The 19,624-nt window shown below is 44.0% G+C and overlaps 1 protein-coding gene across 2 annotated transcripts in view; it reads right to left on the bottom strand.

Annotated features, from left to right (window-relative positions):
• Positions 1-19,624, bottom strand: part of ZNF423 (zinc finger protein 423) — a 225,203-nt gene that overhangs the window by 140,077 nt on the left and 65,502 nt on the right. Inside the window, exons 3-4 of one of the 2 annotated variants that reach the window (XM_041458934.1) lie at positions 18,208-18,408; positions 14,312-14,392 (exon numbers count right to left, since the gene is read on the bottom strand). In XM_041458934.1, coding sequence (XP_041314868.1) covers positions 14,312-14,392; positions 18,208-18,408 — 282 coding nt within the window. The remainder of the gene's footprint in view (positions 1-14,311; positions 14,393-18,207; positions 18,409-19,624) is intronic. The other variant, XM_041458936.1, reaches the window with a different exon arrangement.

Genomic DNA, 19,624 nt, shown 5'->3' with positions numbered 1-19,624 from the left:
CTCTCAGCTCTCAGTTCTGTTAACATGTACTGCTGTCATGAATTCAGAGCCAGCCAACTGAAACATTAATGATCTGGTAAACTACAGAAAGGAACCAACTCACAGTGAGGTCTGCAGCACAATTGCTTGACTGTTTGGGATGATGAACACCCATAATTCCTCAAGATTCCAGCAGGAGGTGAGGGCTTTTGCACTTTTGTAATTCAGGTTTATCATCAAGAATAAAAGTATAGCAAGATACAAATCCCCATATCCAGCAGTCCAAATAGAGAAAAATATGAAAGAAATATGCTATACTAGGAGAAAGTCACTAGCTGCAAAAATCATACAAAAAGGGTATTCAGATGAGCCACTACACTACCTGTAATTCTTAGAAATACTGCAGAGGTAACTTGCCACACCAATTCCACCACAGACACCACCAGCATTTCCAGCTGAAAAACCACTTCAGCTTTTCTCAAAGGTTTTCTAAGAAATCCTTTTTTCTCCTTTAGCAAGCCATGACTCATTGCCCTCTATAGCACAGACAGCTACCAGATACAGAACCTTAAGTGCCAGAAAAATGCTCCACTAGCTCACAGAGAGTGTTTCAAGTGGAAGCTTCAAAACGGCCTCCAGAACCACACTCATGTTCAAAGGAGGTGCTAGAGAACACGGCTGTGTGAAATTTGGCAATACAGATTCACTGGCAGGAACGCGGAGGTTAGTTTTGGCTCGCAGGAGATCCTCCACCCTGTAGTTTGCTTTGAACTGTTGTAATGAAAAACTCAAAGTGAGATTCAGCTGCAACCATCACTTTTTATCTAAGGTTGGTTTGAAAGCAAAATAAAAAAAAATCTATTTCTGTATTTATAAGGTTGGAGAGGGTATGGATTTCTCTTTAGAAGAGACTCTGTATTTTAATTATCTTTGGAAGAGAAGGTAGCTGGGAGACCTATAATTCTCTCTCACATATGCATGTAGGCAACCAAAACAGCAATGTGGTGGAGGAGGGGGTGACTTAGTAAGTACATCATACACTGTACAAGTAAGTACATCTGTAGCACTGGGCAGCAGACAAGCCAGTCCACTTTACTACTTCCAGAAGAAAAGTTAGTCACTCCTCCCATCTATTTGCAGCAGCGTAGCAAGAAAATGCTGCTCTCTTCAGCCTGAATAGAAATTTGTCTCAGACCAGAAATCTGAAGATGCCTCCAGCAGTGCTGAGGCCCAAATCATTATCGTTTTGCCTCTTGTATTGTGGAAAATCTCAAGCCTCAGCACACAAGTGGAAGGTGAATGAGGTAAATCACAGGATGTCTTATTCTGACACGTGACAAGAGGAAGGAGAGAGAAAATCCACTTGGGGATGGGGAGTAGGAATACAAGATAAGCAGGACAGCCAGCCTCCCCTTGAAAAGCATGCAAGTGAGCTGCCTGCCACTCCAAAATCTCCAAACACTTTAAAGGCAAGAGGTAGTTACAGGCCACTGGAATATTTTCCACCCAGAAGACCTTTGATTTAAATGGAGGGTCCCCTACACCCTAAAAAACAAATATCTTGCTAACTCAGACCACCAACATTTACTTCAAGTTTTCTGCTCCCTGTAAAACCAGGGTACACATACTTAGCTTTACTCTTCCACAGACTAGACTGAAAATGTCAGAAAACAGGACAAGCTAGCTTATAAATAATTGCAAAGCCCCTCCTGAAAAGGGCTGAGAGGGAGGTGGGATGAAAGCTTCCAGCCAGGAAAGCTGTGACTGCCAAGGAGCCGAACAGAATAAGGACAAGGACAGTGTGTGATATCCCAGCTCCATCTGTACACAGAAATGAAAGGCATTGAGGAAAATATCAGTGCAGCTTATGGCAGGCACTCTCAGGTGTGGGAAAATCCTCAGGGGAAAAGCACCATCAACAGAAAATACAGCAGACCTTATAAGAGACAGCTGACGTGGCAGATCCTACAAAAGCTTGTCTGCAGTATCTGAGCGTCTTTTGTTCCCTAGCCCCATTCTTTCACCTGGCAGCTCACAGATTAAAAGACCTGAGAGATGTTCCTGTCACAGAAGACTTTTCCTCAAAAGGCTCCTAAAAGGAGGAGGGACCAGGGTAATGCAGGGTCCACTACAGGGGATGCATGGCTGTGGAAGCTTTACCCTTCTAATAACAACTCCCCTACTTTTCTGGAAATTCTCCCTAACCCTATCCCCTCTCCCCTTGCTACCTGCAGAGTGATAATAAAGCCAACATTGTCCATCAAGTCTCAATCTGAAGTGACTCAGTTATTCTCAGGAGCTTTGTGTTCATTTTTTCAGCCTGGCATCCTAAGAAAACAAGGTTTATGTCATCATATTGCCTGTCATATGTCTTAACTGTTTGTCCCTTCCTATTAACTTTTGAATCACACCATACTGGGGATACAGGGCTATGAGAAATTGAGTTTCTCGGATAGAAATTGAGTTTCTCTAAGATCAGTAAAACTGCCTTTGATTGGGTAGGGCAGAGACCCCAGTTCATGTCTCTGCTGAGAGAAAGGCTAAGAGCAGAGTCAGCACTTATCCCTGCTCTTGGGCCTGTCCCAGGCAATCAGCACACGTGTGTCACCCCGCCAGACAGCACCGTTCATCCTGCTTCTTGTCCTGCTGGTAAGCAGAGGATGGGAAGGGGGGATGAGAGTGCTCTGTGGGGAATGGGGTCGGGTGGAGGGCTGAGCTGGACTTCAGTGGAGAAACACATCATCACAAGTCTGGCCTCATACTCAAGAAAACTTATTTTCTCTGCCAAATTGCCTGTAACTTCATGACACATCATCAAGGACAAATGACAATATTTATCAAGTACTCGCTGAATCCAGAATGTAGCTACACACAAAAGAGAGAGAGTTAGAGAATTCATCCATTAGATTTGTTGCAGCAACTTTTTCTTCCTTTTTGCCTAAGCAATGGAAAAGTCATGTTGAAGTCAATTTATTTCCTAATGTCACCACTTTCTAGGTCTGCACAATTAATGCAGGGTTTCTTGAAACAAGTAGAAAGCGTGTGATGAATCAAATGTGAGCACTCGGGAAACAGCATTCCCACAAGACTGCAAGGCTTGGCTCTGGAGTCAGTTTGTGACATTGGTTACAAGCAGCTATACACCCCAAGTGTGCTCTGCAGAGGCATTTTTCTGTATCTACTGACCAAACTATCCATTTTTAAGGAAAAGTGAAGGAACAAAAAATAGTGCCTTTTTTGCTGTAGCACCACATGGTAAATTTCATTTGTCCCGTCCCAACTGCTTCTAGTGACAGTGGAGTGTTTGTCTGAATTTTTAACAGATGTTTCTAAGTACTCTTGTCCACTTCTCTCTCCTGAGGATTTCTGCAGTGGGATAGCTCTAGATAGTAATACAAGCAATGCTTGTAAGAGGCTCTGGGGATAAATCTGTAGACGCTGCATCTAGGATGGGTGTGGGTATGGGTCCAAGCCTTATGAAACTTTGTAAATATTCTCTGAAGAATAGCAGGCTGGACTGACCATGCCTGCAGATGTTTCTGAGCTTACCAGCCCCACAGCGAAAAGCAAGACAGCTTACAGATAACTGCAACACTCCTGAAACAGCCCAAGAGTGAGACTTAAACTGAAATTTATAAAAGCAGGGGTATACTGGAGCAGAACAGAATAATGCAAGGGATTATGTGTGACGGTGTAACACAATTTCAATTCAAAATACCAGAGGTGCTTCAAAGGGGACCAGTTGGGGCTGAGGCAGAATTTCCCAGATGTCAGGTTGCCCTTGGGAACAAGCACACTGGATTCACTTGACAGGTGTGAAGGTACTCAGAAGTCAGTCAGAACACAAATTGCTTAAAAAAAAAAAAATCTCTGTTTTGATTTTTAAAGAAAGTGAGCATCTTGCACTAACCCCTGGCAAGGAGGCAGTGACGTCTGCCTGAGTTTGTACACAGCCTGAAACAATCAGCTAAAGCATGCTCATGGCTGCTAGTTTACATTATCGAAATGGAACCAGAGCTATTTAATTCTAAAATCAAATCTATTAAAGCTATTGTCAGTGTTTCACAGCAGCTGAAACTGTTTTTTTAAAAGGTCAGTCTACTAGCTAGAGAGTGAAAACAAGCAAGGCGGCTGTGCCAGCCCTTCAGACGCGGCTGCATCCTGCAGTCTGGTTTTGCATTCCCTTAAATGTCGGGCAAGGAGCAGCAGCGAGGTCTCAGCGGAGCCCGCCTGCCCTGCCAGCCGCGGGGGACAGGGGACAGACAGTCAGAGGAGGCTCCAGTCCTGCGGGGACACACGGCAGGGCAGCAGCAGCCCCCACCGCAGCACGCAGCACCTACGCCTTGCGCGGGAGAGAAAAGGATGGCTGGAGAGGACACCACTTTTTTTTCAACCCATTCAGCTTTGTGGCCACTGTGTCATTCACAACAATACCACAGCCCTCCCCCACAGCCAGAAAACCCGTAAAAACCCCAACCTAAGAACCACTTCCCCCACAAACAGCATAGCAGAGCCCCGAACACCCCCACAGCTAGCACAGGCCTAGAATTTGCTGTCATCTTCTGTATTGGCATTTCTGTTAACTCCTGTTCTAAGATCATTTGACTCGATTTCAAAATTCCTCATTCTGAAAAACACTTGTTAAATATTGGCCCTGACTGCTGCACAAAGTGATAGCTTGGTAGTCATAATCCACAAGATATATTTAGCCTCACAAACTCATCATCAATGGATCTTGAAAGCATTGTAGCCAACCGACTGGAAACCACATGCAATACAAACACATAATAGAACTTTTAATGTGCAAAGAGACTAAACAAAAAGATCCTTGACCTTCTTGCTTTCCCTTGCATACCATTATCCCCAGTGAAACAGCAAATGGAATGACGTGGAGAGCAACAGCTACCAACAAGCAACTTTGGAAGCCAATTTCTACAGTAGTTAAGCAGTTAATGACGTTAATCAGAATGATAACTTATTAAATTCTATATTTATGCAAATAGCATTTTGGCATATCGCACGGAGACCTGAGTAGCAGAGCTTGCCAGGGAAAGGTCCCAACGTCTTTTCTGTTTACCATTTTGGGGTTTTTAATACCATGTAAAAGCATCTGCGATGGTCGGTACATCAGACAAACCACACTTAAATAAAATGCTACAGTCACAAATTAATATCCATTATTCCAAATAGATTAATGAACAAATTGTTGAATTCTTAGCCTTTATGAAGCAGAGATTCATCTCTGCAGCCACATCCAATCTCTGCCATTATCTTTTTAACAAGAGACTTTTCTTATAGACCTTCCTAAAACAGGCAACAATTATTGAACAAAGAAAATAGCAGGTAGCTCTTCCTCTCTCAGTGCTACAGTAGCTAGGGAATATATGGCACAAAAATATAAAGTAACAGTAGTTTATGACTGACATGAAAGGACATTATCCATGTGTAATGAGATGAATCAGAAAAACTGCAGTTCAGGGTAGACAGAATTTTCAGTAATCTTAGTTTTGTAAAACCAGTGTGGAAAACTTATTGCTTTCCAAGAGAAATAGCTGGGAACTTCTTGGTTCTGGGTTGTGTTTAAATTCAACAAGGATGGAAGAATCAGGGGATTGGATGAACAGCTACGAATTGCACTTTTAATTGCTTTCAAGATGTCAAAAAGAACATCAAGATGTGCTTATGCATTTAGTTTCCCCTTTGCTTGATTCTGTTGTTTAGTAGAATTAAATTCTGCACAGATTTTACCCATTCATTCAGTTCCTTCTCTATCTTGAGGAAAATTAGGTGGGAACCACTTCTGCAACATGTTGTGTAAAATGGGTAATTCACAAATTGAAATTGTACTTCTGCTTTGAAAATCAATAATATTGCTTATACACAAGCCCTAATTGTTGATTTATTTATGTAAATATCTTGGTATCTGGATACCTTTTCTTTGTTTGTGCAAACCTCTCAACACAATGTTCAAATATCTCAGGAAAAAATAATTGCCTTTTTTCTCCCCTTTGGGTACAAATTTCTGTGTTTTAAATGAATGTGCAGGTTTTCTGTTGCTGCACAAAGCCTTCATTTCAAAACACCAACTAATTCTAGGTTTAATTAAAACAGAATGTTTTATATCACAAACACTTTTTTTACAGCACGTTTTTTTTTTTATCTTAATGTGATTGCTGCTTATTAAGAGAAGAATAATTTTTTAAAATTAATTTAATGAAATAATTCAAAGTTTTACAGCAACTCACTTTATAGAGGGAACTTATGCAAGCACCGAAGCCCTTCCAGAGAAAACAGGATTCTCCACACCTCCCTCTGGCTTTTCTCCCTACTGAATGCCGTGGCCTTCACTCAACCAAAGGAAATGAAAGACAGACTGAGACAACAGCATCACGTGGGTGAAGGTCAGATTGATTTTCAGCTGTGTGGTGCTGTTTTATCACCCTCAGGACAAAAGTTAAGCCCTTCATTGTTTTTCATGTCTGCTTTAACAGAGCAACTTTTTTTTTTCTCCTGAAATTTTGGTTGGGGTCCACACCACCAGACTTATCAAGGATAGCCTAATTTAAAACATTTGTAAAGATCTTCCATCCTCACAGTAAAAACCAGAGCAGCCCACACACCACAAAATTTCTATGAGTTTCCTCTACTCCCTGTGTACAAACAGTGGCTCCTTCAAACTAGGGAGGTTTCTGCAGTGACATTCGCTGACAGCAAAAGCAGAGTGGGATGCAGCTGCTGGCTGTTTGTGATGATCCTGGGCACAGGAGAAGAGCAGTTGCTATCTCAAAAGGGGCAAGTTCACAAATTGTTTTTTCTCCCCATCCTCCCTTCCTTTCCTCTCCTCTCTGCTCAGAGAGGCCAAGCTCTCTGAGAGCTGAGCCTCCTGCCTGTCACTCGGCAATCCAGACATGCACAGCCAATTACTGTGGCAGCCTCTGGAAAAACAGGGAGTTTTGCTAACTTTGATTGCACTTTTTCCAACTCCAATGCCACTTACAAAATCCCTCTCCCCCCAACTTGCTGTTAAGAATTGGCTTTTCTCATTTCTTTTCTAATTCAGAGAGATTATCCCCAAAGTAATGATTTTATTTTCAATAGTCAATTTTAGCTAGTCATGTCTTCAAAACTGAACTGATTAACCTAAAATGAGGCAATTTTTACATCACAGATACGTGTATGCATACCTAGTTATTGAGAGAAAGCATCTTCCCTCCCATTTCCAGTTTTCTGGCAGACAAAAACTCAGTATTCTCTCATTTATGCTATGAGACAAGGAAATCCTACTCAGTTTCATTTCCTTTTGTTTTAAATGTTGGGTTGAATTTGTCCTATTTTGTAGAAGAGTGCAACAGCATCATGACTGCTTCCTAAAGATAACAGTCTATCCTCCATAAAAAGCAAGGAAAACTATCTGCTTTATTTATATGTACCGGAGGGCCTGGTCCAAGTCAAACCCACTTACACTCAATACCATTAAAACTCCTTGGAATACAGTTCCTCCATGAAACAGCTCTTGTAAAACAAACCATGACAAGTGTCTGTAAGAGAGGAAGGAGCTGTGAAGGGTTATAAGGTGACATCAAGCAGCTATCCAGGTTGGATCTGGATGCAGTCTGAATGCAAATTAAATCATTTTCTCTGTTTTGTGAACAAAGATTTGACTAGCACGTGTCTTTAGTTCATCTGAATCTGACTGGGTCTGCATCCAAAGCAGCACATGGAGCAGTGTGATTTCTCCCAGGACCCCGAGGAGATCTGCCAGTCCCCACAGGATGGTTGAAGGAAGGCTCTGCCCATGCACAGAGCTCCAAGGAAGAGCCAGCTCTGGACAATGGACAAGAAAGCAAGAGAGTCAAGAAACCAGTAACACAGCAAGGTGTCACTTAAATGGATAAAATGTGAATGACTCTGTTTCGTGCGGAGCTGGGAAAGGGCTGGGAAAGGGCCAATGCCAGCACAGCAACAGAGAGAAGACCACTAGGAACAAGATGCAAAATGGGACATCCAGAAAGGAGCAAGCAAGGAAAACGCCTTCAAGGAGGGACCACAGGGACATACGCACAGGCAACAAGGAGGGGAAAGGGCAGAGAGCAGCCACCCCAAGCACACAGGCAGAAGGCACAAAAGCACAATCCCAAATGGTGCAGAGACAGACCACAAGCTAAGTACTACCATAAATAACTGTCCTAGATGCATGTTGGATTTTTGGCTGGTTTGAGCTTGGTTGGTTGCTATGGTTGATTGATGAAGACTGAACAATGTACTTCAAACCTGCTTACACTACTCTTGGAGTCCAGTAAATTACCTCTATACCTTTTTGCTGAAAGAAAATAAGCACAGGTGTGTGTATTTATATTTCTGTAGACTGCGAGTTCATAAAGGAAATTTACTTCTGTCTTTCCAAATTTTTTAAAGAATAATTAGTAGATGTAGATTTCTAAAATTACCATTTAGTATAAATTATATCAAATCTCATTTATTTTAAGAGATATCATTCATTACAAAGTCTGCATGAGTGAACTGAGTTCACTGTAGAGGAAGTGACTGGGAATTATGTTCAAAAATCTATTCAAATGTTTAATGTAACAGATTCCCTGGAGAAGAGAAAAGCAATGGGTTTCTTCAGCCTTTCTTTATGTCCTCCTCAGCAAGTGTAACAGTAATTGAGTACCAACAAAAGAGGAGCCAAAGAGTCTTTCACCATTATGGCTGAGAATGATTTTTCAAGGAAGCCTAAGGAAGAGATGGACCCACACGCCAAAAAAATAATGCTTTCAAGAGGAAGTTTACTCCCACCATTACTGATGTCACCAGCAACAAAACCCACCTGGATTAAAGACCTTGGCTGTTCCACCAATTTCATGCATGTCATTAGGCAAATCGGTGTAGCTGCAGTAATTTTCATCCAAAATAACTCAAGGTATTAATGGGGAAGGTCTTGAGTTCTCCCCAAACACTGACCTCTTGTTCCCCTCATGCTGACATAAAGCTTGTGCAGCTCCATAGGGCACCAGATCTGGGAGCTACACAGACTAAAAATCAATCTCTTTAATTGTCAGCAATGTCAGCTCCCAAAGACAACACAAACCTTTTACCAGCATAAGGCAGGAGATGGAAGGGAGGAAGGAAGCAGTCCAGTAGCAGTCAAAACTTAAGCCAAATTAGAATGACAACTTTTTAATTTCATGATGATAAAAATAACAATTTTTAGGAAGGGGAACAATTGTCAGGAAGGGGTTGCGAGAATGTTTAAAGATTACAAAGTGCTTGAATGCCCTACAAAGTGTTTAGCGTGAACTGACCAAGTGCCTTGAAATCAATTTTTCATTAGCTAAGACAATGAAAACTGCTTGTAATAAGCAAGATGTTTGAATAACATTACCTATATTTAATACATGTAATTTACTTAAATTTCTGCTGAGTATATTTTTAACAGTTTTAAATTGAATGAAATTATAATATTTACCCTACTATTAAAAGCACCTATTAAAATTACTTACACGAATAAGCATTCAAAATGTACACACTTGCTGCCAAAGCTTTGAAGAAAGTCAGAAGCTGCTTGGACCTCTGATGGAGGTGCTCTGATGTGCAAGCCCAGCTTGGAGAGCAACAGCCTCTCCAGCAGGTGCAGAGAAAATATTTCCCTTATTCAGTTTATTTGAGCGGTTCAGTCCAATACGCAGTTTGTTGAGAACAGAGGAACCGCTTGGCAGATGATCCCTGGTTTGCTTCTTGCCAGCCTACTGCAAAGAAAGGCGTGAGATGCCCACGGACCACACGGGCACCCGGCTGAGGCTGCCCCAGGAGGACACGTACCTGGGCGGGTCCCTGCTGCTCCCACCAGCCAGGGGCGCGCTGCCGGCCGGCCCCGGGAGCCCAGGCCGCCCTGGCGCTCTCCAGGCAGGCCGAGCCCGCGCTCCCGCACCCAGGGGCCACGCGGAGATGCTCCAGCAGGCGCTCCCAAAGCCAGCCAGCTGAAGAGGACCAACCCATGCTGGCACGTTTCCCTAAAGCCAGCCGGCACCAGGGGGTGGAGGCTGCTTTCTGGCTTCCCCAAGCCTGGAGCACAGTTAATAACATGCCAGCTGTATCTGCAGACAAGCCAAGTTTAATGAGGCTACAACAAAAGCATTCAAATATGCACTACAGAACTTCTGTGGGGATTTTTTCTAGAGCTTGTTTTTAAAAAATGAAAGATAGGAATTCTTGACAATGTTTGTACACACACTTCCTTCGTTTTTAATTGATTTTGTTTTAATTATATGCCACAAATTCAAAGAAATCAACATTAGAAAGACTTGTTTAATCCCACTACTTCCCACAGCAAAATTATGCTGTGTGATGAGTGCTTGAAATGCACTGCTGGTTGCTTTTTTCTTAATAAACATTGAAGTCTTAATTGTTTTTCCCCTACATGGCCAGACACCATCTTTCTGTCTGCCAGGTCTTCACACTAGGAAAGTCGTATCCCTCGCCTCCTGCCTGGGAGCCAGGACAGACACACCAGCGTGACCACATCTCTGGCACAAGTGATGGAGGAGATAGCTGACCCCATCACTCTCCCACCAGCCATGCTTCACATCCCTCTTATACCGGGCCAAGGTACACAAGGTATCAACAAGAGGATTGCAAACAGAGGCTTAGAGACAGGAGGGAACAGCAAAAGAAGCCTGCTCGGGCATGAAAGGATGGAGAAGGTGGGAAAGGGGCAATTGCTTACTGTCTCCTTCACCAGAAGAACCAGAGACTATCAAATGAAAGCAGGTAACAAAAGTGAAGTGAACAAAAGGTGATGCTTTTCCCCAATGTGTCGTTGAACTCTGGGTCCCCACTGCAGGAAAAGCTAACTGCACTTCAAAATGGAAATTCATGGAAGAAGATTGTCTGAATAATTTAAATAAAAAGCACCACAAAGTGCTTAGATAAGTTTGTTGACAGCTAAGAAAACATTCTGGGGAAACAGCACGATGGGACCATCAGGCTGGCTCAGTACGGCCATCCTTATATGAGGAGCACTTACCCAATTGTCTGTGATGGGATAGGGGAAGAAATCAGGGAAAAATCCCAGACCCTCAGTGCATCTCTTTTTCACTGGTTACACATGCAGTCTGAAAATCTCAATGGCTCTGAATCTGCCAAGGCTGTTGATATGGCCATCAGTTTTGTTCCTCAACAACCCACAGGAAAGCCATGCGTGCCCTTGAGCAGTATCCTAGCCAGAAATAATCCATGCTCTTGTCCATCTGAGACAAGACAACCCCAGCACATCCTCCATTCAGCTCTCTAAGGCTTTATTAAAGGCCACTTTGTAACAAGCACATATCTATTGTAGTCTCCAGGCTATCCTCACTGCAGTTCTGAATTGAGTTTCATATACTGGGTTTTGTCTACAGCCCTCTGAATGCTGGGACCTTCTTATGGCAAACAGGGATCCTCCTTCCTGTAGGCACAGCTGCTCTTGTAGCTCTCACCAGGCTTCAGCCTGGGAAAGAACTCTTTCCACTGAAACCCCTCCCTCCTCTTTTTTTTTTTTTTTTTTTTTTTTTATAAAACCCATTCATTATTTATCTAGATTTCTGTATGTTGAGAAACAAATCTGCCCTGTGTAGACCCCCACACTCCTCCCTCTGCTGTACCATGGCAATGGATTACCCTTACAAACAGAAATCTGAAGCAAGAGGAGAAGGGGAGGTGGAGCTCCAGCACCTGCGGTGCCCCAGAATTGCTGCGTGAGGCCTGAGCTGGTGCAGGGGGATCTGGACAGGCTCCAGCTCCCAAATGCAGCTCCTGCTGCACACAGGAGCCCCACATGGCCAGCACCCAGCACAGCTCTTGCTTCACAGCATTTGGGGTGCTTCAGTCTGTGTGCATCTCTCTGTTGTTGATGCAGCGAAGAAGAGACCGGCTTCTCAGCCAGCCAGGGGCAACCTGTTCAAGATCTCCAAAGGACACATTTCCTTTAAGAGGCCTCATTTGAAACATGCACCCACTTTCTCTTTTATCCACTTCCATGCATACCTGTGCTTACTTTTGTGCAGACTACTTTTTGAACTAGATAAAAGCAGATAAAAGAACTCAATTAAAGTAGTAAGAATGAAACAGTCCCTTGCCAATACAAGCAGGCTAACTTGTCATCCTCAGCTCCTCACTGGGCCATATGTTTAAAAATGACAAGGAAAATGGTCTTCCTGTCTGAAAAACATATGCTGCTTGAGGAAAGGCATCATCATCATCATCGCTAAGAAATTTTGTGCAGCCTCAGAATGCATACAGTCCAGCAGTGACTGCTGGCTATGTGGGGGCTGAGAAAGGGGTGGGGAGAGCTCATTACCTCCCTCCTGCCAGGGGTTTTGGTAACATGCAACCAAGCCGGCCGCAGCCGCGCTGGCAGCGCTCCTATCTGCACACGCAGTGCCTGGTGCTGCCTCCCTCGCCACCATCCCCAGGGGGGCCGGCACAAAGGTGGCCGTGGCGATTTGCAGGGATGGCGCCCGGCGCACTGGCACACTCTTATCAGCGAGCACACTGCCCAGCCCGGCGCGCCGGCTCCCGCGCGCCGCAGATCTGCCGTGGGCTCCCGCTCTGGGACACCCTCCGTGAGGCCGCACAACAAACCCCCAGCTGGGTGTTTATGGCGAGCAGGCATTGTTTGAATTCACATGTCCCCCCACCATAAATCCTTACAGGCACTGGCATGCCTGCAAAATCCAGGAGAGACAGAGAAAGAAGCGCTGAGGCGCAGCCCCACCGACACCTCGCCGTGCCGAGGGGCTGAGCGCAGGGTCACACGCCCGGGTTCTCACCTACCTTTGCCTGTGGATGACCCTCCGATCTGACGGGTGGGCAGCGCTGTTAGGGAGCACAGCACCTGGCACCACTTTGTCAGACAAACGCAGCACACCACACTCTACACTGAAGCACATTTGCCACGTGCCGGGGCAGAGCCAGCGCTGGTGCCTCAGGCACGCACTGCACGGGATGCGCTGCGAAACCTCGGCATGGCCAGGGCTGCTGTAGGCCCTGTTCGACATGAGATTTGCAGCTGTGCTTCTGTTTGTCTTCAGCTCCCCACTCAGATGTGGGAATGTGCTTTATGTTCTGCACGATAAATACGTATTTCACTGAGCACCTGCACAGCAAGCCAGTCAGCACAGCTCCTTATCAGCACACTGATTTTTCTGGCATGTGCAAGCAGAAGTCCTTGAAAAAGCCTCTTTTCAGGCTGGCTGGGAACCTCCAGGTAAACTCAAACATCACCTGTGGGGTGACAGCAGTCAGGGGAGCCTGACTCCAGACCACCCAGCCATGTGTACCCCTGCAACAATGTGGGGTTTCAGAGCTCTCAGCACAGAGGGCGCAAATACCAACTGCAGGAAGATGTGCAGCACCTGGGCACTGTGGCCAAGGTAGCTGACGAGCCCTGGGGAGCCCTGTGCTGTCCCTGCACCTGGAGAGGGGACATCTGTGACAAACAAAGGACAGGACCCTGCACTTGAAGCCCTCCAGGTGATTGACAATAAAAACACTGCCCCAGTGCCCATTTTCGGATCTGGACAGCAAGAATTGAGGACTCCAGGGAAAATCCATGTTTTTACAGTTTGTGATATTATTGAGCTTTTCTGGTGCCAATTTTAAAACACTGCTATGACCTCTGGAAAGAGGGGAAACTGCATTTCAGCACAACAACGCAGAAAAGAACAAAAAAAGGAAACTTGTTATTTTTTTAAGCTTGAAACACTAGTCAGGTTAAGAGAAAGGAGCAGAATTCTGGCAAGGACAAGAGCACTCAGACTGAACCACAACACAGTAATTAGGGCCAGTAGGTCATTAGACACACAGCTGTATAAACTAGGTGTATAATTAAGTTTCCACACTGCTTTTTCACAACTGTATTTCAGTTTCTTTTGTAGAGGACAATGAGTAATTCACTAATTTAAAGATGTAACAAAAGCAGCAGCAAAAAGAGAGAAAAATTACTAATTTGCCAATCAGGTGCAAACAAAGATTACAGTTTTGGGAAGGGCTAATTTTGGAAATGTATATAAGACATCTCTCTTTGTCAGTGGGAAGTAAAAAATGCCACCTGACAAAAACATTCATGAGACATTGTCACTTGTTGACAAGCTGCTGTATATGTGTTTCTGCATAAGCATCCCGCAAATGGGGTTGCATGGCAATTATAATTCTTGTAGCAGGTGAAATAAAAGAAAATGCAAAATTATACACTAGCATGAAACAGTTACAGTACCTCATTTCAAATGTAAGCCTACAAGTTATAGGGCATTTAAAAGAAGCAACTGCAAGACTTTAATTATAAACTAGTTCCTACCGTACAGTAGTTTAGAAAAATCAGCTGCTTCCAAGCTGGCAATATCCATATATAGCTCTGCTGCTGTTTGAAACAGACAACCTGTAAAGTTATCAACAACAGAAGAGGACCTCATGAAATGCTCAGAGACCCAGCCAAAACCTACTTCTGTCCACTTCAATGATGTGTTAATTTGCTTTAAAACTTCTACATTCACTTGAGAATCTGAAGAAAAAACTTTACCTGAGACTGTTCTGACCCATTGAAGGAAAGGGGTGGAGGAAGCAAAAAAAAAAAAAAAAAAAACCACCACAATAACATACTGGAGCTAAACCCAGATTAATGCAGGATTAAACACACAAGCCAAATGACAAGGCTTGTGACTTTTTAGCCACTTTTTGTCAGACAACAAACCACCTGGCACCAGCCACCAGACAGTGATCTATCACAAAATAGTTTCTTGATGTAGGGAGCCTCTGGTGCTTGTTGTAGGACACAGTAAATTGTAAATCCACATGTAGTTCTTTACTCTTGTGACTAATGCTGTAAGATAGCATCATGCTACACCTACACTGTAACAGCAGCATGCAAAACACATATAAAAAAGGCTGCAGATGATGCCAATGGCAATTACTTAGCCCTCTCTAGTTTAGGGGATATGGGATACCAGTGAGTTTTAAAGTAATTTTAAAAGCTTAACACATCCAGTGTATACACTAGGTGTTTTTATTTGTTCTCAGAGTATTTTTCAAGATGCTGCTGTTTAAGGAAACAGTTTAAGGCACTGTTTCCAGGACTGCTGCAGGAGTGCTCATTTGTGGGGCAAGCTGGGAAACGAGGGAAGATATAAACCAGTAAGGAAATGTGATGTTCTTTTGGTACCAGCTGCCCCAATCACAGACGTCAGTCACGAGCAAAAGGTATAAAAGGCACTTAATTCTGTCACAAGGAGAACATCTCTACTAAACTGACATCAAAAGGAATGCCATGCACCTATGCTACCAGAGATGTCTGGATTTCATCAGTGTTTTGTCCTCAAAGAAACAAGTCTGAAATACATGAAAAAGCAAGGAGGGGAATGGCTGTTTGTTACTTCCTTACATGTCAAAGCAGCTGTGTTCAAACTGTATTATAACTTCAGCACGCTGTAATGAATTTCTAAGGGATTCCAGTGAAATAGATAGTTTATCCTGTTCTTTGGAGTGATCTCTTGTAATCCTGCAACACTCCTGAGCTACAATACCTTCCTAACTTCAGTATCCCAAAGGAAGTCATTAGTTATGTTGTATTATCAGCCTGGTGATATTATCACTACAAATATTACCTGTATTGATCTGGAGCCATGTAGACATGACTGAAAGCCCTGCTTCAGATTAAGACATGAAAATCTAGCTTGCCAAGAGGTCAGGCACTGCATTACACCCTCAGGTGTGTCAGGCAGGTATCACAGGGAAAAGGAGTGCAGGGTAACTAAGGACACAGGCAAGTAGCTCTTTTTGTAGGGTAAAATCTTTAAATACAACACACTTTCTAATGAGGTCTTAGGTTTTCACCCAGGTGGTGCAAGTCTTTTTAGATGAACTGAATGGAGACACACATTTTGCATGCTTTCCTCAAAAATCCTCATGATTATCAGACCATATATCAAACTGGTGTATCTGAAAGGGTTGTTTTTTCCTCAAGGTAAGGTATGTGAATATCAAGCAATATTCCAGATTGTCTTCATGGAAACATTCTCATTCCAAAATATAGGAGTGCAATCTTCCTATTTACTTTAAATCACTTCAGGACACTAGATTAAACTAAATAGAAAACAGACACTCTAGTTCTGGAACAAGGATTATCCTCACATGGAGACAATTAGCACTTATTTCATGTATATGCAGATAGTTACATGGTGCCTTTTTGGGACAAAATGTCTTTGTAAATCATCCACACATGTGAAGACAGTAAAATATGAGAAAATTATGCTACCTGCAATCAAGAATAGCAATGGGAATACTGAAAAATTATTTTGATATATCCCTAAAAATAGAATTTTTCTTAGTCTCACTAAGAGAATACTACACTGAGGATAAAAAAAAACCTAAGGTGTGAAAACACTGACTGAATTTACATTAATATAATCTCTAAGTTGCTATGTTTTAATGCAGATTTGCCTCTGGAAAAGAATTGTTCCTTTTCATAGCACTGCTGTCACCTGTCATAACCTTACACTCCTGCTTTGGAATCCCTATCAGCAGCGCCCACTGCCCTTTGCCATTGTGCCATTACAGCTGTTTGGGGACCACACAGGGAACCAGACCCAAGCAGACATTTGGGCTAAGAAGAGCCTCCTTTTGTGGGGCTCAGCCCCAGCACCACAGCAGCTGTCCCAGCACAACTGAGGAGAGCGGGCAGTGATGGAGCAGCAGCTGCCCAGGGCACTTCTTGGAAAGGACCAGTGTCCACACAGGCTCTGCACTTTGCCTTCCAGTTGGGAAAACAAGGAGTTTTCTAAATAGAAAGTTACAAGCTCTTGCTTACTCCCCTGCAGCAGAGTGCCATGTGCAGAAGTCTCAGGCCATTGCTGTGGCTGTCAGCTGGCTGGGAAATTACCCTGCAAGAAGTGGCCTTTTGATTTTACGCACTTTCAAGTTTGCAGCCTGTGTAGGGCTTAAATCAGAGTGCAGAACAAGGAGCCCTGGGGGCAGGCTTAGGACGGCAATCCCTACCCAACTGCATGCATGGGAAAAGCCCCAACATCCCTCTGTCCTTCCTCCCAGCAAGCAGATGGGAACAAGAGCAGGGAGTCCTCCCCTCTGCAAGCCAGAGTGAGACAAGGGAGGGTGCTCTTGGGGTGGGAATCAAACCAAGCCAAAGCCTCCACCTGACACTCCCTCCTTTGCTGTATTCCATCCCCTGTATTTTTTCTTGGCTGATCATCATTTTACTTATGCCCAAAAAGGAGAGCAGAAAACATAGACTAATTACAAAACAAATTAAGTGGCCAGGAGGAGTATGCACTCAGGGGAAAGATGATGGGATACTGCTGCACCAGAGGAGAAACTAACCCTTCTGCCTTCTGCCAGCCTTGACCTACCCGTCTGCCATAACAGCAACTGCCTAAAAATAATTTAAATGAATGTGGAGGCAGACGTGATGGCAGAGTATTCAGCTCTGGGAAGGTGAAAGATAAGAATCCCTGATTTAAATACATATAAACATATTCTGCGCTCCCCCTCCTAAGATTTTATTTAATCTTTGGTAAAATCTGCAAAGCTTTTTCCTACCCCTGTAAATCGGCTTAGCATGCTCAGCTGAGTACCTGCTGCTACCACCAGCCATGCAGAGGCAGCCCTGGAAAAGCAAGGTATGTTGCAATTGTTCACACCAGTGCTCTGAGCTTGTTCTTACTTTACAGAAAGTAAAATCAAGATCAGCGTAGGCTGATGCCATCCTCACTTCCACAAAATTCAAAAGGCAATGTAATAATAACCTAGGGAGAATGCTGTATTTTTAGGGTGGGATTACAGAACTCGCACTATGAATTTTAATCTCAGGAGTCATCATCTTCTTTTAGGGGTTCAGAGGCCTTTTTTCCTGGGAGTTTTGCACACTTCAGTCATTTAACTTTTTTAATCTTCCTACATTTGGAGAGAGAGGGAAAAATATCTGCCTGAAACTTCTAGCATTAAAAAACCCCACAACATTTTTGTCTAACGTAATTACTGACATATTCCAATTGGAAAGCTGTTGCTTTTATTTTAATTTTATTAAAGGAGTGAACAAAGGCTACCCAAGGCACCACAATAAAATTACATTAACTGTAAAATTACATTATTAATTCTTTAATCTCACTTGAGGCCTCAAGCTGTTGCTATGTCCAATTACCCAGCTAACCACCTGTCAGAACTGTAAAGCTAGTTTAACATTACCTCCAGGACAGTTGTGTGCCCTGTGTTCAGTCAGGTCTGCCAGTGAATCGAAGTCCTGCTGACAGTTATCGCAGGTGTAAATTGACTCATCCTCCATGTCTTCATCTTCCTCATTTCTCTCTTCCTGGCTCGTCACACTGTTCCTCTCTTCCAGGGCCCGGCTGTCCTTCGCTTCGCTCTCCAGCTCTCCTCCCAGGCCACCTGCCAACAGCAAGAACATCCTCTAAGTTTGAAAGGTCTGAAAAATAAGAGCTTTAAGAAGGATGTTGCACTTATTAAGATACATTTAATTACAGCCGCTCTCACATTATTCCCGACACCTTTCATTATATTAATGTGGTTTTCATATCATGTGGTGCAACAATTCTCAACTGTATTCTCTGCTGCTTAGTGCGAATCCTGCAAACACTCTCTCCTAATCTTCTCTGGTGGGTGTATAGCGGGAGCCTCTAACTCTGTCATATAAAGTTGTTAGTGTTTTATCACTTAACCAGATTCTCAAAGCTTTAAAAATTGGCAAGATTAATTACAGCCCGCAAAGAAAAGGCATGTGCTGAATTTTAATTCTCAGTGCTCTCCTGTTCCCACCGCCCCCAAGCCCCAATATTAGTAACAACAAGCAAAAAAGATGCTCTAGCTGAATATCCCAAAGCACACATGTACCCCAGGACATGAGAGGTCTTGCTGAACTAATGAGAGGCACTTGGTTGGGCAGATGAGCCTGACATTGTGCTGACCTAGCTGAGAGCAGATACAGTGCATCTGACCTTCAGGTCTCTCCAATATGTTTTATCTTGGTCTGTGGCCAGAGTATGGGCTAGCACATACATCTTTGCCAACCCCGCCAAGTTTTTATCTGCATTTGTGCTCAGGGAGATTGAGCTCTCTGACAGCTCCAGAAACTCCCCAGTGTGGGGGGCCGAGCACCACAGGGCTGTGCAGGTGGCAGCTCCACACAGGGGGCAGCTGGCTCTCCACCGGCCATGGCGGGGGCGGGAGTGGTGGCAGGACAGCTGCTCACTCCCCCCAGGACACCCTCAGTGGCCTTTGTGAGGGATAAGCTTGCAGCCACATCCTCCTGCCTCCAGGACACACCCTTAGCCACAGTGGATACCCAGATGTGCCTGAAGCTAGTCCGTGCAGCACTGCAGACAGCCCTTGCTTGGGCTCTCTGGAGAGGCCACAGAGCTGAAAATTCCCTTCTGAGTCCCTGCTGCCCTCTCAGCAGGGAAAGCATCCATTAGGCACACTAGCCATGATAGCCAGGCTTTGGTGACCAGCTGAAACAGAGCTGCCTCTGCCTCTTCTGCACACAGGTTCCCAACAGAGGTGATACAGCTCCAGGTGCTACACCTGCACTATTTCACTTGCCTCCACAAGAACTCATGCTCTTAATACACCCTGTCAGTGTGATGGG

Source organism: Pyrgilauda ruficollis, unplaced genomic scaffold (assembly GCF_017590135.1).
Source record: "Pyrgilauda ruficollis isolate IOZ18807 unplaced genomic scaffold, ASM1759013v1 scaffold13, whole genome shotgun sequence".
Lineage (NCBI taxonomy): Eukaryota > Metazoa > Chordata > Aves > Passeriformes > Passeridae > Pyrgilauda > Pyrgilauda ruficollis.
The sequence above is the reverse complement of the archived record's forward strand: the minus strand, read 5'-3'. Positions and strand labels throughout refer to the sequence as shown.